This window comes from Agelaius phoeniceus, chromosome 10 (genome assembly GCF_051311805.1).
Source record: "Agelaius phoeniceus isolate bAgePho1 chromosome 10, bAgePho1.hap1, whole genome shotgun sequence".
Classification (NCBI taxonomy): Eukaryota; Metazoa; Chordata; class Aves; order Passeriformes; family Icteridae; genus Agelaius; species Agelaius phoeniceus.
Genome location: NC_135274.1, coordinates 14672173 through 14696294, shown reverse-complemented (window position 1 = coordinate 14696294; position 24122 = coordinate 14672173). Strand labels below are relative to the sequence as shown.

The 24122-nt window shown below is 37.6% G+C and overlaps 1 protein-coding gene and 1 long non-coding RNA gene across 2 annotated transcripts; one reads left to right on the top strand and one right to left on the bottom strand.

Annotated features, from left to right (window-relative positions):
• Positions 1-265: 265 nt before the first annotated feature.
• Positions 266-18126, bottom strand: CPB1 (carboxypeptidase B1). The gene is made up of 11 exons (XM_054639300.2): positions 18056-18126; positions 17885-17960; positions 15986-16110; positions 13594-13693; positions 12925-13026; positions 12498-12599; positions 10104-10214; positions 9931-10021; positions 9050-9252; positions 1639-1723; positions 266-453 (listed from the first exon to the last, which is right to left on the bottom strand). The coding sequence occupies exons 1-11, from the start codon at positions 18124-18126 to the stop codon at positions 266-268; spliced, it is 1254 nt and encodes a 417-aa protein (XP_054495275.2).
• Positions 16588-19052, top strand: LOC129124373 (uncharacterized). The gene is made up of 3 exons (XR_013183633.1): positions 16588-16919; positions 17276-18078; positions 18623-19052. It is a non-coding gene; the product is annotated as an uncharacterized LOC129124373 (long non-coding RNA).
• Positions 19053-24122: the final 5070 nt, after the last annotated feature.

Here is a 24122-nt window from a genome sequence, read left to right as displayed (position 1 = left end):
GTGACCTGTACCTTAGGTTGATTAATCTTGTGCTCCTTCTTTTTCAACCCCTCCAACTATGCCAGTTGCCTCAATAAAAATATTTTATTTCTCTTGAATTTCTAAAATTTCTCTTGAAAAACTTGTAGTTCTAGTGACCTGTAATGGACTAAGAATAGGACTTAAGTGCATTAAGTATAGAGAAATAAAAAAGTCATTTTTAGGGAAGAAAAAAGGGAAGGCATCTTTGCATAAAGCCTACTTTAATAATTTTTAGAACTCCATTCTAATACAAGTGCTCAAGGACATAGTTGGCAATATATTTAACAGCAAGGAAAGTCTCTTCACAGGTTGGCTTTATCTGAGATTCAGGGAGAAGGAAACCGTATCTCCCGGTGTCCCGGAGCTCGAAAGTGAAAGAGTACTTGATGCCTTGGTCATAAGCCCAGTCATCAGAGCCCCCTGCAGCAGGGTCTGTGGGTAAAGAAATTAAACAAAGCTTAACTGGGAAAGAGTGGCTACACATCAAATTGGAAATACTTTGGAGTCAAGTCACATAGCTAGGAATGCAGAAAGGACAGATAAAAAAAAAATTTGGTAAATTGATTGATTTATCCTGCTCATGAGAAAGTTGCTGTGATTTTAGGCCTTTTATGAGCTTTGTTCCAGCTGATTTGTGCAAGCAAATGTAAACAAGCTAAACTGCTCCCTCCTTGTTATTATTGTGGGGAAACCGTGGGAGAAATGTCTAAGGAACAGGAGAATGGCATGGTTGCATGTGTTTAGAAACACTTGGTATAAGAAGCAAATGCCCTCTCACTGAGTGGCTTTTTGAGGTTCACAGAGATGAGAAAGAATTGTATATCTGGGATTTCAGCTCCATCATTTTCTGCTGGACAAATAGTACCCTCCCTTTTCATTAGCTGGTATGATAAAAACAGTCTCTTTTGCTAAGGAAGGAGCCTCCAAAATTGCCATTTCTAAAGGAAGAGTCTCCAAAAATATTGAAAAATTGGAAGAAACGTTTTTTTAAAATGTTTGGGAGGTGGTGGTTAACTATTTGAGGAAGGAGAAACAGGCAAGAGAAATTAGCTTCCATATTTAAGTAATTAAGAGATCTTAAATATGGGAGATATTGACCTAACCTTGACTAAGCTTTTGGCACTGCAGAGGCCATATCCACAGCTGAGTTCCCAAGAAGGGTAGAATAATTAGTCATTACAAATTGCAAATAGGATTATAATTAGTATGTGTCTCAGAATGTACTGCAAAGTAAAAGAAATTGGTGTCACTAGAGGGGTTGAAGGATTCACATCATCCTTGACTTGGAGATACTGGAAAAGCAGAAAATCTCAGGTCAAGGTTTTTATGTTTAAATCTAAGCTGTGTATGATTTAGGAATTCATGCTATGCATGTGAATTCATAAACATTTTACTACATCACTTGACTTTCCAGGGGGTCACACGCTTCCTGGGATCCCTGGGGAATAAATTATCCCATAATTTAGAAATGACAGGTCCCATATATACCCCTTTGTATATGCATGTGAAGGAAGAAGGAGACTACTTAGAAAGAGGAACAAGAATCACTAGAAAATGCATTTTGTAGTCCTAGTAGTACTTAATATAGATTGTCAGTACATTTAGGTCAATACTTACAGATTGTTGTTGCTCCTGGACCATATGTATATTCAGTGTTGTACAAACTGGCCAGCTCTTTGGAAGCAGCTCTAGCTATGGAATTCTGTAAGAAAAGAAGAATGATAAATGCAGATTTTCAGAAGCTTTCTGAGTGAATCTGAGCAATTACACTGTTGTATAAACTCAAAAGCCATGCTGGAGAAGCTTTTATTAAAAAACTGTTGCTGACCTCTCAGTGTGACTAGGTGTCAGTAGCTAAGGCCCAGCTTGTCCTGGTGCTGTGAAAAGAGCTTGTCAGCAAAGAACTTATTCTCAAAGGTTTAATGGAGTGTGCTCCAGTCTGTGTATGGTCTGTTGCAGCCTGGTGTACAGTCCAGGGGGATTTGGATAGATAAGGGGATAAGAGGTAACAGCACTTTATAAACTTAGAAGAAGCTTGTACAAGGTTAAAACTAAATAAGGAACAAGGAACCTTACTTAGAGATAAGAGAATCTTAGAGAATGGTAAATTGCAAACATACAATAGCCTTTCTTTTCCTTCTGTTCATGCAACTATACATTCAGAGTAGAGTCAGCTCAGCCAGGGGAGTTGAACATTGATACAAGTGGAAGCAGATTAAGGTCTTATAAATATTAACAGCCAAAAAAGGCATAAATTACCCTGAAACCATATGTAGTCTCATTAATTTCAATTCATTTCCTGTGCACAGAGGGACTCATTCAACTCCCACTGATTCAGTGAGGGTTGGATCAGGCCCATCAATAGTACTATGAAGTTTTGTATGTTTGCATTAAGGAAAATTACAGACTTTTCTTTGGAACGTGTGGCTTTTCCAATTCTTCATTATACAACATGTTGGTAATAAAACATGAAAACTATTACTAACAGATGATAAATATGAATGATTTTTGAAAGCATATGTTCAGTATAAGCAATGGGTTGCCATATATTTCCTTATAGCTTGCAGCTGAATGGCTTACAATTCCAGGAATTTCCTCAAGCCCTTTCCTTCTCTGTAGGTTACACTCTGGCTTACATCCCAGTGGAAGATATATTGTAAAATATTCTCTGTTCATCCTTATGCTTAAATGTTCTTCTGATTTACTCAAAAAGACATATTGGACCAAGTATTTAGAAAACTGAGAGAACTTTCTCAGCTGCTAAAAAACAACATCACAACATGTTTGCATTTTCACTGGCAGCCTACTCTAGCAGAATTGCAAGTGTTTCCCCATTCCCAAATATTTGGTTTTGAACATTTTAGAATTATGGGCACTTGCTCTAGAAAATTCTGGTTCTTTAGCATATGAAGGATATTTAAACAAAACAAACCAAAGCATACTTGAAGCTTGTCTTTCCACCTGTAACATTGACTGTGCCTGAATGTGGGGTTTGGTTTCTGGCCTCTCTGTCACACAAAGACAAGCAATTGCAAGGAAGTATGTTGTTGCTCTGCATTTCACAATCTTGGATCCAGGGCAATTGGAGTAGCTGAGCTCTCTCCTCTGATCTTCTTTTTTGTTTGGTTTGGGTTTTTGCCTCTCTTTTTTAATCCCTCAATAAATTGATTTTTCTAAAATCCATAATAATTTTTAACACATGCTGAGGGAATTGTAGAGGTGGAGTCTGCTGTCTGCTAGCAATGCCATGTTTTCTTCAGCCATCTGTTGTTTATAATGTACACATTTAATCAGCAGCTGAGATTGAGTCAAATCTCTCAATAGCAAATGAATTTTTAAATGTAAACTGATTCTTCCTCTCTTCAAATATATGCAAAGCAGAAATAAAATTTGGAAAGATTATCTGGTTCAATATGCAGACCTGTTGGTAACTGGTATTTGCTCTCTTTAGTTAACTAAAGTAGGGACAATAGAACAGCAGAGCTGCTCTGTGGGGCTGTTTGACCCAGGGCATTTGTTCCACCCAGCAGACAAATGATGGCTCTAAATCATACCAGAACACATACCGGAAAAAGTATGTCAGGAGATCTTTTTACCTGAGGGATTTTTTATTGTTGGCCTGGAAGTTGTAAAAACCAGAAATTTGTAGAAGGAGCAGTTGAGATTTCCAGCTGTTTAGAGCCTAGAATCCAAATAAACAGCTTCCTCAAGCTCTCCAGGTTGGAGATAAAGGTGGTATTTTAAATGACCCTGTCTAAGTGAAAAACATGCCTAAGCATTTATGACTTCATCATGCATAACAGAAGTTTTGATATCTTTTTGTTTTCCTTTAAGTGACTCTCTAACGTTTACTTTCTTAATAGATTTGCAGTCCGAAACCTAAAGGTAGAAAAATAAATTTCAACTTTATAGGAACTAATGTAATTTGTTAATAATATAATATAAATCAGCAGGAGTAATATGTATTAAGTAATTACTTGTGAGTATAAGTACAAAATATGAGGAAAATGTGTTTGGTTGTTTTTTCAAAATAGCTCAATTACTCAAAGCAATCCATAGGAAGGAAATAATAGGGAGGTCAATGCAGAGGTGTATAAATAGTGCCCAAAGTTTTCCAAAAGGGTGAAAAGTAGTTTGGATTTTCAAGCCCATAAATTATTTGGAATACAGCAAGGAGAAACATTGTTTTCCTTTTGACCTTTGAGGATACTCTTTGTTGTTCAATTATTTTCTACATCTCTTGATGTAATGGGCTTAACTGAATTGTTGTGGTTTGCTTGGAGTTTGTTTGTTTGGGGTTTTATATTGTTAAGAATCCCTCTTTTGCAAGGAAAATGTTGCTGAGCTTTATAGTAGCAGAGAACCAAGTGGCGCCCTGCAGTCGAAGAAATAGCTCCAGAGTAATACTGTGTAACTGGGAGCAGAAATGGCTTTTCAGCTTCTGACTCCCAGCTGAGCTCTCAGAGCTGGTCATTTCAGCAGAAGGCAGCAGTTCCTGTGCTCATCACCCATCTGTGTTTACACTGCAATTACCAATATTTCACTTATCTGTGTACAGAGTGCGTGAGCCAGGGAGACAGCAGAGTTGTGTTCTCAGTTGTCACTATCTGACATAATTAACAACTTTCAAACCTAGGTTTTTTTCAGTTATTAACTTTTAATGAAAGATGTGGTACTGGTGTCACTTTCTCACCACGTTGGAAGTTTGAACTAACAAGATAAATTATCAGGCTAAGCATATTTTATGTGTTAATAGGTAATTTTTATGGGAGCATCTCATCTCCCTAATTTTGCTCTTGTATCATCAGGGAGAATTTTCCAGCAAACTGTGACCATTTAGAAACTCTCCACAGATTTTGATACGCAGCTGCTGTTTGTGGACAACTCCCTTTGCCTTCTCAATCTGAAAGTGGTCTGGAGAAGCCTTTTCACTGCTTGACTGGACCTCTTACTCTCTTCCCTCACTGGACTGCCAACTGATTTGCCCAAGGCTGATCTGCCCAACGTATTTTCTCTTCACATTGGTCTTTCATGCTTTACTTTTTAAGTAAAGGGACCCTCAACTTCCTTTGTAATGAAAGGCTGAAAATGTGGATTTGCTGTTTGCTTTAGCCAAGTGAATTGAAACTTCTGAGCCTTCTTGTTTTGCCAGTAAAAACAGACTCCTCCCTCAAGGGTCCATGATGATGTGTCATTTAGTTCACTGTTCTGTTGTGTCTCATATGCTCCAAAAGCCAAGGGAATCCAGCCAGTGAGGACTTCAGTGGAATGGTTCTTTTCCTTTACAAGCGTGTTTTTCTGTGGCAGTTTCTACAGTGTTTAAGAAATTAGTCCCTGGTGAGAGGGTTTCCACTGCAAATCATTTGGGCCCTACACCTGTTGGAGGCTCTTGTCTATCAGCCAAATTCACTCATCAACTTCATCTGGAAGATGCTGCTACTAAACACATCCTTTTCACAATTTTAAGACTGCCAGTACAGAACAGTTCTGTTGTGGTAAACTTGTGGAAGAGCTGTGAAGCAAATTTCAAATACTGCTTTGCTGCCCACATTGCTGTTTGTTGTGCTTCCCAGTTGGCTTTAACAATATTTAATGTAACAAGTAGTACAATCATAGTAATACAATCTGTGCAATAACACAGATACATCAGCAGCAGATTGCAGCTCCTCATGGGCTTGTCTGAGTCTCTTAGATGTAGGATTTTTGCTATCCAACAATTCTTACCCATAGGTCTTCCTATGTCTAAAGCATATTCAGGACTTCACGACTAGGCACTAAGTTAAATAATCAGACTGATACTCACAGTCATGCTATGTATTTGAAATTCACTCTTTCAGGCTGCACAGACTCTGGGTATATCTCTTTAACACTTTGTAATATGTCCTATTTTAAGCACACAAGAGGAAGTGAAATGCTAGACCAACCCAATATGGAAGGTTAATTTTGGTGAGTTGAAACAACAACCCATGCAGCCAGTGTGCATTCAAGTAATACAGACTGGAATTATCTTGGGTTGTAAATTAATGTAATATTCTGCAGCTTGTGAAACTGTAATAACACACCTACATTAATCTGAATATGAGCTGGCTGCACACATGTATTTGGTGCTGAGTTTAACTGAGAGATGGAATCGAACTGGAAAGGAAGGAAGGGCACAATACACATTCCTCTGCTCTCTCAAACTACAGTTCAGAGCCAATTCAAATACAAACAAGAACTGATAACACTAGATTTGTCTGCTGAAAATGAGGAAAGCCTAATGGGAGGCTAAGGCAAATATATGAAGTGATTAATAAATATGGGCTGAACTGTTTATGAAAAGTCTGATTAAATACATAGTTCTTTATTGCAAGAGGACAAAATGTGAATAGTAAAATAAAGATAAAAGTAGTCTTTTTGGGGTGTGGAGAGATACTGGTCTTGCCAAGCATATTTTGTTATTGTGAAAAGCTAATGCTTCTGTTCCCTGTAGGAGAGGGATCCAAGTGTGTATTCTGTGTTCAGGGCAATACGTCAGGGTATATTAAAGCATGAGCCAAGAGGATTGCGAAGCAGACAAAATGTGTTTCTCCAAAAGGAGGACATATTTCTTTAAGGGTGTCATCACAAGAATATTGTGTAACTTCTGAGAAATTCCTGACCTAGATTTTCCTATCTTGGGTATTTTTATTTTTGTTGTTTGGATAACAGTGGAAATTTTGTGCAACTCCTAGGTTAGGGGCACAAAACAGGAACCCTGAATAAAGGGAGACAAATTTGGGGAAAATCCTTGAGAGCTGTGGGATTTATAACCTCACAGATCCTCTTGCATCTCAGGGGAAGAGTGGGAGGTTGTGGGAAGGAATGGATATACATGACTTTCATCACATTTTACACCCCAAGACCAGGCATGGTTGAAGGATAGTTCTAATCCCTGGCTTTAAGTCAGTTACAATAACTTTGAGTTGTTCTGATTTGCTGAGCAATGCAGTGGAACGTGAAGAGGTTCTCTGAGTGCTCTGTTCTATCTGACAAAGCAAAGCAGTTTTAGACCTTCTGCTGATTTCTTGAGGCTGTAAACAGAAAAAGTCTTTTGAGCCCCAAGGACACACTGTTCACTACATGTTCAGGGAAGGAAAGTCCAGGCATTCTCTGGACCTCTCTCTTCTGCAGACTTAGTGTCCTTAATCTCAGATTACTCAATTTTTGCACCTTTTTGTATCTTGGACACTGGAATGCAACATAAGCCCCATGGTATTATGTTACCTTTCATTAAATACAATGGAACAAAATGTTATTAATGAGCAGCAGACATGCGAGGTTTTGTTTAAACACATGTCCAGTTGCTCACCAAAAGAGATAAGAAATTGCAGCTATATTTCCTTTAATTTATTAGATCTGTCAGGGTAAAAATAACATCTAAGATAAGATAATGGCACTATAAATTTTGCTTCTTCATTTAAAAAATGATTTATGATTATTTTATTTGCCCAAACAATAGCTATTAAAAGTTAAGATTTCCATTCTTCAGCATTTCTCCAAATTCTAAATTTAGACAGAACTTTTAGACATGTATTAGAATAGAAGAGTGACAATATAAAATTCTAATTTAAGAATTTTAAAACCTAGCAAAGCAGATAGGTTCTTTCTTTCTGCTAGGGATTGCTTTAGTAATGAGTTGTCAGTGTACTTTCTCTGTTTAATATTGTGAGAAACACACTGTACTTTTAGTTACATTTCATCACATGTGCTCTTCATTCAAAAAATGGGGGCAGAACTTCATGCAAATTTTTGACAAATAAGAACTTTGTGATCTTGACAACAAAGCAGATTCAAGTGTTTAGTGCTGTTTATTACTTTAGACTGAACAGTAATGTGTGAATTATGAAGCTTTTGTAAAATATGAAGGCAAGATATTACTACCACTCCCTGAAATAATTTCAATTACAAAATTCCTGGGATATAAATTAAGAAAACAAAATCTTCATTTTAATTTAATCTTCTCTTTTAGGCTTTAAAAAAATCTAACAAGAAGCTTCACTCTTGGCCCCAGTTTGTATTTCTGTTCAGAACCAAGACACATATTTGGGAGTATTCATAAATCTGTCAAACCTGCACAGCAACACACATTGTTGTTGCCTTGGACTTTTGGCAGCATCGAGGAAAGAGGGGGAATCAAAATGTGTTTGTTTTGTCTTGCTGTGTTGTTTTCCCTGCCAACAGATTCTAGTTGCTAATATGCCAGAGAACTGAAGTAATTTTATTATTCATGATTGTTGATTCTTGGCCTATGAAGTGTTTATGGCTTTTATACACATTTAATAGTTTTAAACTCTCTATCTGGTTTTAAGGTTAAAAAAAAAATCTCTCTTAAATGGCATTAGAGTGTGGTTTTTCTCTAGAATTGATAAAAGAGGAATTGTCCTTTAAAATACCACATTCATCCTCTCCTCTTCTAAATAAAATGTCTGTGTTTAAATCCAGGCCTCTTGGAAAAGGCCTCAAAACTGAAACTTTTTATGTCTTTGGTATCTGTTTTCAATTATTCTTAAGTCAAAAACTGCCTCATTGACTTTATGTCAGTGAGAACTAAGGTTCAGCAGAAAGTGGTAGAGAGAGATTCTGGCTTGCTGTTGATACCAGTTGAGTTATTTCATAGTTATTACAGTCTGACAAGCTGCTACCTTGGTTTACAGACCATAGTGTTTTTATGTAAAATATTACAGGTACACATACAGCAGCCTCTAGAGGCAGTGCTGCACAGCAGAGTGGATTTCTGGATGGCATGACTGGGAGACAGAATGCTTTTGTGTCAAGTTCATTGTGCACATGGAAATTAAATAAGGCTCTGAAGTTCATCTGATGCTTCAGCTATCTTGAAACCATATTGGTTTCCCTTGTTCTTGCTAAGACTAAAATATTTTCAAAAACTGGCAATATGGATTCTTTCCAGATAGTAAAGAAACTGCTTGAAGTTAAAGGTACCTAAATAGCAAGTTATGATTTTTGCTTATTCTTTTCATAAAGTCAAAATGACGAAGAGACTTACCAGTTCCTGGTAATTTGATGGCAAATTGTAAGTGTATGAATAAGGAAACAGTAGCAGCTGGGAATAGGAGTGAATTGTCAAGTATGCCTTGATTGTAGAAAGATGTTCACGAATAAAATCAGCCAAAGCCTTGGTCTCCTTTTCAGACTCAGGTGCAGAGCCACAGTAAGTGGAAGAACAGGGGTAATCTGAGGCCCCAAGAGCTGAGAAGAAAGGTGAATATAATGAGTACTTAATGAAGAAGTAGATTGTTAGGAGAGTCACGTTACACCACGTTTGTAGGTAAGCCTTGGAAATCCTGCTAATACACATGCCATATCAGAGGAGGGAATATTTTATGGAATAGTTAAGATGCTGGGAAACATCCCATAGCAATGAATAAATATGGCCTTTACAGTGTACATAGTTGGAAGAACATGAATATGGATGTAAAGACCTATATTATGGGAATTTTTTGGGATATTGATTTGCTTCAGTACTTAACAGTCCTCTCCTTGCATATCTTCTCCATTTCTAAGGCACTTCCGTGGAACAAAGTGGAAACCACTCAAAAGAGAATGGTTTTAATGAAAACAAGCTCCTTTGGTTTCTGTTCTGAACTCATAGCTGTGTGTATGTCTATATGTATATGTATATATGTGTATATATATGCACATGTCTGTGCAGATATGTTCATAGAAGTGACCATGCTGATGATGTTAGGAGCCAAAGTTTGGCTTTTTTTTTTTCTCAAAACTTCTTTAAAAATTAAACCCAAGCTACTCCACAATGCTTTACTCAAGCTGAAGCTGGAGCATCAGGTAGGGGAAATCCAATAGTTAAGTGTATTGGCTATTGCTCTCATGAGTAATTACTTGCAGCTCTTGTTAGGAGATACTTACTGCACCAGCCAGCATTAAAATTCCTGTTGGGATCTGTCCCAATGCAAGTGGTCCCGGCATTTTTAGAGCGCGTCTTTCTCCACATGCGGTCCTGTAACAGAATCACAGGTGAAAACTTAGAGTCAGTTCTGACAGTCGACTTTTCCAACAATAAGAAAGAAAAATGTACTTACATTTGTCCAAGTGTAAACATAACCATCGATGTTAACAACAGGCAGAACATAGAAGTCCAGCTTGTCCAGAAGTGTGGTCATGACAGTGTCTTTTCCATAGGTCTCCACAGCCTACTTGGAGAAAAGTAGGAAAAGCTGATGATGTCTTCACAGATGTATATCTCCTGTGTGCATGTGAAGGCCTGGCTCTGGGTCAGGAGTTAATGAATGTGGTAGAAAAACTCATCCAGGTCACTCCAGCCCATGAGATGGCACCCCTGTGTTCTGACCTGTGCTTAGATTTGCACTGACTCAAACCACACTGCTGTTAGAAAACCATCTTGTACTGCTAGATAAATTATAAGATGAAAGAATGTTTATTTTGAACAGAATAATAAATCACTGGAAAGAGATTTCCATCTGCTAGCTTCTTGGTTACAGGCAGAACAATATTGCTGTCCATATATATTCCTATATCCCAACACCTTAAGGGTTTAATTTATGTGAGAATGAGAAATCATTATTTCCATTTTTTGTATTGTTGTGCAGAAATTTTATCAACAACCAGAATTATAGAGAATATTTCCAAGTAACATCCTAACACATTTCCAATCATAATTCTCTGGATACATTTATTCATAGGGAGACAGATTTTTCCCTGCACTTTTCCAGACACAGATACTGAATAACAAACAGGAACTCCTGCAATATCCTCTATATCCTGATTGTTCATGGTCTGGCACTTGCTATGCTTGTACACAGATTCATATCAGTGTTGAGAGACCATACAATGATCATAGAAATTTCTCTAAGTGTGTTGTACCCATGTTTTGTTTACACAGCCATAAAGGGCAACACAGGCCAACACAATGGAAAAAGGCATTTTTTGTCCTGTAACTGACAAGTGGGAGGGTGGGATATAAAATCTAGAAAAGCAGTTTCAGATCACTTGAAATAATTTTTCCTGGGTTTTACTTTATGCTTGTTTTGTTTTTTTGTTGTTGATGTCTGGGTGGGTTTCTCTTTTGAGATACCTATAACAATCCACCTTGCTCACGTTTTTCTCTATTTTTTTTTAAATTTTATTTCTAGAAGTAATCCCAAGTGAAATTCTGATGATGCTCAGAGGTCTGCTCTTTTAAAGCACTTCTGCCTGTGGACACACTGAGCAGAGGCACTGCTGGTGTCAGGTACACCCATGAATTAAGTGACCAGACAGTGAAAATGACAGCTACAGTGACGTGAATTGCTGAGAGAAAAATGGTACCACATACTGTCTGCAGCCTTATTAGGCACTAATGAAATCATATTCCCATTGACTCTACCAAAATGTCACTTCCAATTTCCACTGCTCCCTACACAAAACTGCATGCCTGTCTGATAACACTGAGATTATACTTGCCACCAAGGCCTCTGCCAGCATGGCTGGCTTATGTAGATTGGCTTTTCTTTTCTTGGGTTTTGGATTCCAGCTGCTGCTTCTGGTGTGGTTTTATTTATTTGATTGGTTGGTTTGGTTGGTGTTTTTTTCTTAATCTTCTAACAGAAGTTATTACAAAATTTGAGATTCAGTCAGTAAATTGCTCTGCTAAATTGATTGATCTCCTCCCAATGAGGGGTAATATACCTGTCTCTGTGAAGATGACTGTGCAGCATTTGATAATCCCCACCTGCTTTATACTGGTAGTGAGAAAAACAATTTTATGTTCTTTATATTTTCTAATTCAAGACCTAAAGTATTCCAGACTGAAGTGAAGCTAATTTCACCTATGCAGCTCTCCCTTGAATATGGTTTCATATTTTAGCACCTTTCTGTACAGCCTCAGGTGGTAGCTCAAAGGGATGTATATGCATTTCCCTCTTCCTGAGTGGAGCTTAGGGAGCTTCATTTATTGTCTTCCTCCTTTCTTGGGTACATTTCCTCAGTGCTGAGCTCAGGGTAGGTTTCCATCCTCCTTGTTGCCTTACTGAATAAAGCTGGTTGCAAGGAACCCACCACCTGGCAAGTCAGCTGTTCTGAAGTGCATTCAGGTGCCTTCTGATGTGCCCTTGAATTTTCTTATTCCTTATATCTGTGTGCAGAACATGGCTATGTTTATAGTGTTACTCGAGCTATTTGTTTTTCTCACCTTTCTCTGACTACGGGTGCAAAAAGAATTTACAAACTGAGCAACCATTGTAGTTGTCAGTACCTCTTAGACACGTTTCAGATTGTCTTAAGCTGCTGAAAGATTACAGGTCCAAGCACAAAGATCTGGTTTAAGTAGTTACACCTTAATCCTCTGAGGTGAGAAGAAGGCATGAGCAGACAGTATTTAGAGGGAGAAAGGCAGTGGCCTGAGTTCTTGCTGCTAATTTAAGGTTTTCTTAAATGTAGGTTTTGCAAAATATTTTTTCATTATTACTCTTACTGACCTCTTTCACAAACCACTGGCAGAAAGCAGGGCTGATCCACTCTCTTGCATGGAAACCACAATCCATAAAGATGGCCTTCTTATTTGCACTGCTTTTTCCCACCTAGGAAAAAAAACAAAAAACAAAAACAATACCCCAGGGCTTGAACAAAACAAGTCAGTCAGCTTGCTGACCTATTTATAAAAATATGGCATTCCTTGTTTAAATGGAAATCTGTGGAGTGCTCCCAACTGTACCTGAGCATGATAATCAAGTTACAAAAATACTCTTATTAATTTCATTTTTATTAATGTTGATAAGCTTCCCCCAATTATTTGATTACTCTGCATGGTTGAATTATTTCCTGTAGTGTCTCTAAAAGTTTATCTTGTATGTTTGAATGATACATTACTGTAAATAGAGGAAAAGAAGAAATCAAGGCACTTACTTTGAGAAGGTACATTGGCCGTCCTTCATATGTTTTCCCAATTACACTACGAGAGACAAGGTCTGGGTTCTGAGCAGCAATATCAGCAGTCCAATCAGCTATCTGTTTAATAAAGAGGTTAAGTCTAAATCTCTGTTCCTTAGGTCCAGACTGATTAATTTGCAGATTTCAAGCCAGAATAGTCTTTCTAAGCATCTAATGTGGTCTAGTAGTTAATACAATTTGTAGATTTCCAAGGAGCTGCTGTGAAGATGTTAAGAGTAACATGGCCATGATTACATGCCAGGAAAAATGAGCATGGCTGTGAAAAAAGGAGGAAGGGGTCTTATGATAGGACATGAAGAGCTAGAACTGAAGCAGGGAATGGAGTTGAGTTGTTTAGCAGAGGAGATGGGAGAAGTAGTGAAAAGGAAAGGAAATTAATAGTGAAGCATCTCAGCCTGGTCATTGGATTTCTGCCAGAGTTTCTTTGCAGCATTGGGAGCAAAGAAAAGTAGAGGAAATAAAAGTAGGTTACACAAACTAGCTCAGTAATGAAGAGGAAGGAGAGTTTTGAGACATTATCATGTCATGGATGGAGCAGAAGAGGAAAAGGGAAGAAGGCCAGAAGCACTTTGACTACAGAAACTAAGGTACCAAGCTGATAATGTGGTAAATTCTAGACTTTACCGTGTTCCAGTTGTTGTACTTCACATAGCTGTGGCTGGCAGTACGAGCTTGGCTGTCAAACTGGGCATCCAGTGCAGCCTGCAGGTTGTCAATCAGAACTCTGCAAGAAGGCACCATGAAAAGTGTGAAGAGAAACATACACCAGTCCAGCAGGAAAGTAAGACATTTCAGGGTCTGCCCAGCTTTTGGGCTGCATAGATTGTGAAAGCAAAGGTGGGCAGGGTGGAAATAAGATATATTAGTATCGAGTTTCCACCTCCTGCCTCAACCTTGCCACAAAAGGACCAGGGAGCAACAGGCTCCTGCCAATTAGCAGCTGCCTCACCCCCACACTAACAAACCTCCAGGGTGGCAACAGTTTGGTTTCAGAAAAATGGCAATGCTGAGACAGAGTGTGTTTAAAAATGAGCTTTAGGCTGATCTTATGTTGGCAGCTGCTTTTGCCTCAATAGGAAAAAGGCCTTCTTAACTTTTGGCACTGGAGGACAGCTAGACTGCAGCAATGTTTCAAAACCAGGCAGCAACCCAGAGATGTTTGCTAGATGAAATTCCCTGTAAAACCAGGCTTCCCAATGTTAGATCTGGTTTGACAGCTCTGTTCAGGTGGCATTATCCATCCTCCAAGCTACTTCATTGCATGTGAGGTGAGCTATTAAATACAAAACACAATTGCAAAAAAAACTCAACATCCAGTCTGGATTGGTTGCATCTCTCCAGTTCATTTTCTCCTGGGGCTGATACAAAGCACAAAGGTGCGACTTATCACTGAGCATACTCTTGAGGACTTTTTGCTTATATTTCAACCTTGGCTATCAAAAAATGAAGTCCTCTTGTTTTTCCAGCGCCTGTCTTAAAACTCTTACAAATCTTATTCATCCAGGATATGTCCTTGATTATTTATGATTTGGATAGAGGAATAGGAGGCCAGTTTGTGAGGCACCAGCAGCCTTCAGAGCAAACATTGCAAGTGACATGATGTCATGGCACTGCAGCTGCACTTCAAAAGGATTATAACAGCTTGAGTTGTCACAAGGACAATCCACTGGTTGGTCAGGGACAGTTTCCAGACATTCTGGCCTTTTGTTGCAATCAAAAGATTTGTGCATGGACCTGAAGCAGTTCATGAATATTATAGGAAAACTAACATATTAAAGTAACTCCTTCGCTAAAGAGGAAATTCCACTGAAATGGGATTCCTGTGCTTTATGTGCACTGTGGGATTATTGAAAACCATTTATTCCAGAGCGTTTTTAGATTCTGTTCCTGTAGAGGCATCTAAATCAGACACAATTGACATGAGGCCAGTAAATTTAGGGATGCATTGTGATGCATTGTGTGATGTCCAATGAAGGAGTTTGGTCTAATAGCAACAACAGTGGAGCTGAGAGACAAAACTCTACTCTCAGCCAAATGAAATTATAAAAACTTGATCAAATACTACTGACTTTCAGTGTCTGAGAACAAGATGTTGACAGACTATACTTTACACATCAAAGAAGCCTGATAATGAAGTTGAGCACTTCCATTCTGCAGTGCTTAAGTGGAGTGAAAGGAGAAATGAAGACAGACAACCCCACTCCACTCCAGCTCAAAGGCAATTTCTCATCCTCAGTTAATGCTTGCACAGTCATTGGAAGACATGAAGTGAAGAACAGGGTCAGGCAACTCCTCATTCTCCTTATTCTTCCATTAGTGCTCCTCACCACAGAGTTTTGTTCCCCAGGGTGTGGAATGTGGCAGTGTGCTCTGTTCTCTCCACTTGTGCTGCAGTCATAGTCGGTCGGCTCTCTCTTTGGACACATCCTTGCCATGGATCTGCAATGTGACTTCTGTCAGCCCAAGGCTATCCTGGGAATCTGTTTTCCGTGCTTCCTTGGCCTTTCACCTGGCAGCTGTCTTCTATCTGTCGCCTGTTGGGGTTTTTTGGCCCTCTAGCTATTGTTCTGCAACTCACTGGGGACCTGCTCATGGTAACCTTGGGGCTCATAATTTTATTTTCTGGCTTCAGTTCCCTGTCCATTTCCCTCATCTGGTGTATTTTCTGGCTCTTTCTAGACCTTTGCTGCATTTTGTCTGTGGTAGGAAATATTTCTATCCCCATCCATACTCCAGCCTTGTGTATTGCAGTGAGCTTTCACCTCAGGGAAATTTCTGGGACTGCATCTCTGTTTCCTATCTCTTGCCTCTATCAATATTTCATCTCACCCTGTTAATGCAGAGTAGTTACAGTCCATTTGAACTGTCATAGGAAAGCTGAACTCAGTAGAGACATCCATAGAAGGGATGAAGTTTGTAACAGGAAAATCAGTTGACCAATATGAAGAGCTCAAACATATCCTCCATGGTATGTAGTCCCCTTTTATTCAAAGTACAGTAGTCAGAACAAACTTACCGATACTCCATTCCACTTTCTTTCAGAAGGTCTTCAACCTTAAAAGACTTCTCAGCTTCAACTCGGAAATCAACTTGCATTTTTGGTCTTACCAGTGTGACAGAGTCTGGCTGCCAAAAGTCAACCTGAAAGAAGAGCAAATGAAGACATCAACAAATGCATATGTGTGGCTGTGATTTTTTAGATTGGTCTATGTGTGCTGGTGAGGTTGTGATTAATATACTGAATTTCATGCCTATCCTATTACACTGATTCAGCATTGCTTCCCACAAGTATCAACCTAAATTTTAACTGGAAATTGATTAAGATTTTTTTAGGTCCTGCATTTTATATGGCAGAATTCTGGAGATGACAGCGACAATTCCACAAATTGTCTCCAGTATCTGCGTTCATACAGAATTGTGAATATTATAACTATATTTACATTTTCATATATGTTTCATATGTAGTTATTTTACATAACTATATCTACATTTATTATAATAAATATATTATTTATACATATATAACAATATATATAATTCATTACTATATAAATTTATTATAATAACTCTATTATATTAATAACTATGTTTATATTTTCTTTCATTTTTACAGCTTCTTTCATTTTTTTTGCTCAGGTTTTTGCCTACAAATGTTAGAGAGGAATTACCTCAATATCAGGGGTGAACTGTATGAATATTTTACATAAATCAACTGAAGAAGACTGTTGTCTGTACGAGTGCTTTTAAAAGAGATCACTGAAGTTGATATCAGGAACTTGTGCCTTTGAAGATGTTTCATTTCAAGTGGACAAACAACAGTGTTATTACTACTTCACTTATTTTTGCTGAAGTAAGCATCCAAGCCTCTGGATTTAGTGCTCTGTTGAAGGCCAATGGAAACAAAGATGATTTGCCAGCCTGATGCCTTTTCACCCTTTCATCTCACGAAGGTAAAAGAAATTTGGGTTGGTTATTCATGAATTATGTGTCATCAAATTAAGTGATTGTTCCAGAATATACAATTACATCAGTCCTGACTGACTGCTTTGTATAACAATGGTAGTTCAGGGATCTTTTCTTAAAAGAAAAAGAAAACAAACAGTCCTTTGATACTTCACACTTAAAAGCAAGCATGGTATATATTAATTTCCTTAATATTGGCAGCACCACTCCAATAGTATGTTGTTCTACAGAAAACTGTTCCAGCATGCTGTAGTAGCCTGTTGATGATAGGTCTCCACATCTGTACTTCATTAAAAATACCATCCTTTCATCCTACAGCTAATGGTGTCTTTTTCACCAACAGCTATTTTACAACATCAAAGCTGAAGAGAAATATTGAAAACACATTTGCTGTCTTTGTTGTTTTTCATCGTGTCATTGTGTCATCATATATCTACATCAAGGTCAGTGAGAAACATGCAGCTTAGAGAGAAAGGAAGCTTTAAAGGAAAGTCAACAGAAGAAAAGATAACATGAGAGATTAGAGGCCAAAGGAAAATTCATTTTGCTGGCAGTATAAATTTTTAGATTATTTACATGAGGAAAATGTTTCACCTGTAATAGTAAAAGTTCTGGTAGTTGGAATTTTCATGATTTATCGAACACATTCTTGAAAGCACCTCACACTGAATACAGCATTTAAGATTTATTTATTCTGTTAATAAATTCTGATGGGCACTTTGACATTCAGATTGGGTAAACCAGACTTTATTGGAAGGTATTTGAATGTTTTGTAGAGCTCTTGTTTTATCAACTTGTCCTATTCCTTCTAGAGAAACAATACAGCTGACTTGAATGAAATCAAGATTAAGTCTTTAATTCAGTAGCACAATTAAAAAAAAAATCAGTTATTGGAGCAAAGGGAGAAATTTTTACTTTAACTACAATATAACCACTTCCCCAAGTCCTTTACCTCCATGATGCTGGCAAGGAAATTGAGGATTTCCACCTGCTCATCATTCTGTGGAATCACACGGAACACCTTCTGCCTGTAAGGGGAGAAAAAGATTCGATTTGAAACAGTTGAAAGCCTTTTGATCATGCAGAAGAAATCACAGATATAAAACTTGATGTCTGTTCTTACCCATCAAAGGAAAGATCCTGCAGGTGAGCAGAAACAGATGCAGCACCTATGAGAACCAAGAGTGCCCACATTTTCTCAAACAGGCTTTCTGTTCTTTTTGTGCTGCTTTTATAACTTGTTTTGTCCTTCTTTTTATCAGTTATACACAGAACAACCCACTGATCAACTGATAGTTTACTCTTTTGGCCTTGTTTTATTTTCATACTATTTATAGCGCGTGTTTTTCTCTACACCTGTGAAAGTCTCACAGAGGCCTGGCTAAAGAATCTTGCTATTTGAGCTGGAAAAACTCTTGATATGAGAAAGTGAATTTAATTTACTTTTTTATTTTCTGTTTTATGTGAATTTATATTTTTTTAATAAGGTGGTTGCTGAATTATAAACTTTATAATACTTTATTGTTACTTTGTGAAATGGTAGATGTCCATCAGATGTTGTTGCAGTGTACCTGGTGTTAATCCCAATGTTCCTCTTCATTAATAATATAAGTTTGACTTTGACTTATTATTGTCAAAGAGGAATCTACCAATTGGGATATACCAATAAGCTTTCTTTTTTCCCCAACAGAGAAGGAAAACACTGAACCGGTTCTGTGCACACTTCACTGAAATTTGTCAGGAGTCTGCAGAACTGAAAGAGCAGAAATTTCTAGTAGCAGTAGGGTTGTACATATACTACATGTGATACAGCTGCTGATTCTTGTGCGTTCTTTAATTTCATGTGTGGATCAGAGGTAAATATCTTACAGGTTAAGCAATACTGTGGAATTTACTAAGAAGATCAAATGAAATGTACTGATACTAAAGCATTTTTAACTTTCATTTTGTGCCTACTCTGAAGAACAGTGGTGTGTTTGCAGCAGTGCACTTGCATCTGTTTAGTTTTCATTAATGAGTACTTGGCATTGAATGCAACATTAATTGTCTGTTGATGCTGTGTCCTGATGTGACTGATGTTTTCGACAGGGAGCCTCTAAATGAATCAGTGAACAAATAAATAAAAAAAGGAATTTATGAGCTCAGTTCTGTCTCCTGTTATGCCTAAGTAACCAGGCAAATTAAAGGAGTTCAGACACAAATAAACTCTACTGTGTATTACACATATGTGTAATACAAATATGTGAAAATCTATTAAGAAAAATAGTATAATTCATCTCAGATTAAAAGATGTAGTTACAGTTTCAAGGTACAGAAAATTTAATTGTCATTGAGCATTTTAAGAATGAATGTGGCATCAGACTTGACACCTAATTTTTTATAAGGTTCTCTGGACTCAGTTCACTAAAGCATAGATACAGAATAGATAGAAATATAATTTTAAATCAATGTTCATGCATATAAATATGACCCATTATTAATACTTGCCTAAAAGGAGAGTCAAAAAGTCTACTGGGCCTACTTATTGAAAACTGTCTTTGCCAAACCATAGGATTTAAACTTAGGTAGCAATTAATGGCCTAATTTGTAGCACTGCAAGCTCTTGCCCAGTAATAATCTTTCTGAGACAAGCCTCTGAAGACAGATGACAACAGGACAGTGTCAAAACAATACTGCACAGTCTCCAGAAGTTTTAATTTTATGATGATGAGATCATCATTACAGATATCAAATAAAAAGGTCTGATCCTATAAAGACAATTGCAAACACAATAATGCGGAGATGATCAAGCACAGAACTTGCAATGAATAAATGATCATGAGAAGTAATCAAACAATTTGCAGATGTCACCATTCCCTGTTGAGAAGCGTTTTGGAAATAGAAATTGCCAGATTTCAAAGTCTGAGTTTATTTACTTTTAATAAATTGCTTCCTTATTCATGCAGTTGGAGATGATGGGGGCTTTTTTGGTTTTATGTTTGGGGTTTTTTTTCCTCCAAACAATTAGTGATGCAGCATCGACTACTGAGTTGGAAAGCATCGCTGAAAACCAGAATTTGTAATAGCAGTTTTTGCAGTTTCCATCCCAGACTACATCAGAAACAAACACTGACCTGGAATCCTACTTAAGTGATTTATTTTGCATCTCAGGATGGATATTTGTCAGGTTAGTTCATAAATTAGCTCTAAGCATTGTCTTGTTCTTCTAACTGTATAGCATAAATGTTTAATACTTGTATATATACCTGATAAAGGGGCAGCGTAAGGATAAATAAAAGAACAAATCCAATTTGGTTAAGCCATCTGTTCTTTTTAGCCTCTGATTACAAGCCAACATCATCAGTTGGCCATGGTTGAGTAAGCCTTAGCCTATCACAGAGAGGAGAGCATTACCTATATCTCTGAATAGATTCAGAAGGAAAAATTAATTTTTTGTAATCAAGGAAATAAAATCCAAAAGGAGAATGTGTGGTAATTTCCTTCAGGACAGGCGTTTTGTCCTATACTTACCATAACTGCAGCTAAAAACAGTGTCAGCAATTGCAATTTTGTTGTAGTTGTTTGCTTTTTAGATGATTAAAAATACAGCCTCCTATGATGCTGTCTCTCACAAAGAATATTCCCTGTAAATAACTGGCTACATTCCAGTGAAATTCATCTTTGTAGTAATTTCTTATTTCAGTTTTTGGAATAGAATTACTGTGGTACTCCACTTTGAAAAGCATATCAAGGCTAACCACAGACTGATAAAAGGAAAAAATACACATCAATGTTAGCATTTCAGAAGCATCCTTTATCCTACAAAGCCTTTCATCCCATTTGTTATCAAACTGAGTCCAAAAGTCTGAGGATAAATAAGGTCTGTTTTTATAGGATTTTCTGTAGATAAGAGATTTCCTGAATCCAGTAGTTTGTGGATCTACATTTTTTAAAAGTCTACCATTTTTTAGTCACAAAATATAGTCAGTTCTTACAATCCCTGATTGACAAATTTATCTTCTTAATATTCTTTAATATTTAATATGTTCCAAAAGATCAGCAATGTACAAATTTTAACACTGCTTATGTGTGTTATGTAGCAAAGCCCTAGCCTGTGCCCCAGACCAGGCACATGTATTTGATGTATGGCACCCTCTTATGATCATTTATTTGTTACGGTAATATATTCTAACCTTAGTTTTGAAGAGTAAAACTATTGAATATATTCTGAAGACCTTTGAGAGTACTTTGAAGAGGCCAGGATCAGCAGAAGCTGCTACCCAGCATATGATCCAAGCTTTCTTGGTACTTTCTCTTTATTTATATATTATTAATATTCTTTTAATTCATCAAAGACTTTTTCAACTTTAGGGCCCTGGGACATGCTCATGTCCTACTGTTTTGGTAGCTATGTGTAGGTATCTTATTTTTAATTTTTTTTTTCACATTTTCAGATGCTACTTAATAGGTGAACAGGTACTAGATAAGAAGATAAAAGAATGGAAGTGATGAGATCAAGGGTATGGAGCAAAAAAAGAGGGAGCACTCATGACTTTGGGATGTGTTTGTACTTTTGTTATTGACTTGTCAGGGGAGAAACATATGAACTTGTAACTTGGTTTTTTGTAGAGTCAGTGGATTCTTGCCAATGTATCTCCTGTGGAATAAGTATCATATTTTTACTATTGGCCTCTAGGAATCAGGATTGACTGTAGTATTGCAACTTCATTGTATGATCCATGCACAGCTTGCTTAGGATTTAGACAGTATTTTATTACCCTAGCTAGAAGTTGAATAGAATCTATTTAGTGCCAAACAGAGAAAAGATGTTTAATGAAGCAATGAGAAGGAGTGACCTCCCAGCCATTGGTTGTGGACATCTGCTCAATCTGCTGGTCCATGGCTGAGCTTTCTGTCATGTACACGACCGTGGCCAGTTCTCACACTTGAGATCATTCCTGTGCCATGATCTCTGGGAGGCTGGCAGGGCCATGGCAGGACTCAGTGACACCTCAAAGACACACAGAAGGATAAGGCTCTTCCTCATACAAATTTAAGGCACTGAGATCAGCATGTGGTGTGAAGTGAGATCATAACTGCAGCAAAAAGTTCCTGCTCCAGGAAAGTACAGGAGTGAGTAGACACTCGGTGCTCTTACTATTAGAAGCCAGTTTTATCTCCCATCTTTGTGCAGGTTCTATCTGATGGGTTCAGGAGTTTCTCTTCTGGGGTAGATCAGCACATCATTCTCACCTACAAATATCCCCAACAATGCCAGAACCAGATGCTGCTGAGATGGTGCTAGAATTATTCTGTAACAAGACCCAGGAGTGTCTGCCCACTGCTGAGGCCTCTCCAGGGTGTGTAATTCAGACTGTTAGCATGTTGTCTTCCTCAGTATTGCCCTAATTCCCATTCTGGGCTCTGCAGGGGCTGAAGGTAAATCAGACTGTCAGTGTGCACTCATCCACCTCCAGTTTCAAGAGAAGGATTTAGACAGACAGATGGATCTCCATTTCATCCCCCTAAATCTGATCCAGATAGTGATGCTCTATTGCTGTTAACCAAGCACAGCAGGATCACCACAAGTGGGAGCAAAGGCAGATGAGAGTTATCAGGAGAGTCCAGGATGCATAAAAAACATCAACAGGAAATGTTCAAGGAAGAGAGTGGACTGAGCAGCTTGAGTCCACCCTTGGGCCTAACTGAAATTCCTTTTTTCAGATTGGTGGGTAATTTACTGTTCTGTTTTGCTTTTTGTATGTGATGGCCCTCATGGGTGATATAAATTATGAACATTTTTCTCCTGCATAGCTTGTATTTCATCTGCAGGCTTGATAAATCTGAAGCCCAGTGCTTAGACAGATCCTTCAGCTCTGGATGATTTTGAAACCCAGTGCCCTTTGCTGAAAGACAGGTTATATCAACTGGTGTTAGACCTGAGCAAAGGTCAGGGAGTCCTACCATTTCAGAAAAACAAGACTATTTGGAAATTAATAAAGTTTTCTGTTCACATCTACTGAAATAACCCAAATTCATAAGCTACAGATGAAAGTAGAACTCTGCTATAATCAAATAAAACTTTGGCTAATTCTCTGGCTTCCTTCCCAACAAAACATACATGAAAAGATCAATACAATTAGTTCCCTTCTTACTTTCTAGAGGAGTTTGGAATTAGACTTCAAAAAACATACTACAAAAAAAAGAAAAAAGAAAAAACCCAAACCCACACCAAAAGAAGCATGTTAAAATACCAAACAAAAAAGTTCAAATAGATAGATTCTGCACATCAATTTGTTCAGGTAAAAATATATTCCTTCTTAAACAGACTGACAGTTAGTAATTGATCAAGAGTATTCATAAAACTCTTCTCAAAGCAATTAATTGGACTAATAATCCCTACTTTGACAGCCTTATTAAAACATACTAATTGCAGAAACTAGTGAGAGCTCACTCATTACAAGAGTATGGGGTAGCAGATTATGTTGAATGAATTAATCTTGGCACTCTTTGTTCCTCTGTGAACATGTAAGTAAACAAAACTCAAACTGAGCAGAGAACCTGTCTGACTTAAGCAAGTGTATTAGTTATTTGTGAGATATCACTGGGAAAAAATGAACAACAAATCAAATCCATGCTGCTGAGGGGTGTGGAACCAAATCTGACTGAAGATTTTTTTCAAGGTTCCTTTTATTCAAAGAAGGAGTTTAACTACAAAATCTAACAGTGGACTTTTAAAAAAATCAATAATTTGCTATTTTTAGTAAACAGTAGGTTTCATGGAACAAAGGAAACCAGAGTGCAAACAATTTAATCTTGTCACCATAGTCAAATTTCATTTCCATAAATTCATCTGAAAATAAATTCAGTTAGACAAATGTCTGTTAAACTTGTATGAAAAGAGCCTCAATGAAGCAAAAGAGAAGCAAGCTTCAGAGCATAAAGTGCACCATTCTTGGGAAATACTTTTGCCTGCACACATGGAGATGTTAGGCATCACAGATAAGATAACTGTTTTAAATTCAGTATCCATATTCTTCTGTATTACACCCAGGCAACTCCAGATGTTTAAATGATTTCCTTTTTTTGCTTGGTAAAGCACAATAGAGAGAAAATATTCCTTATACCAACTTGATTTGAAGCAATTTGTAAAACTAGTTTGTAATACACAAATACTGGGACTGAGCAGGTCCAGTTTTGGACACAGGCTT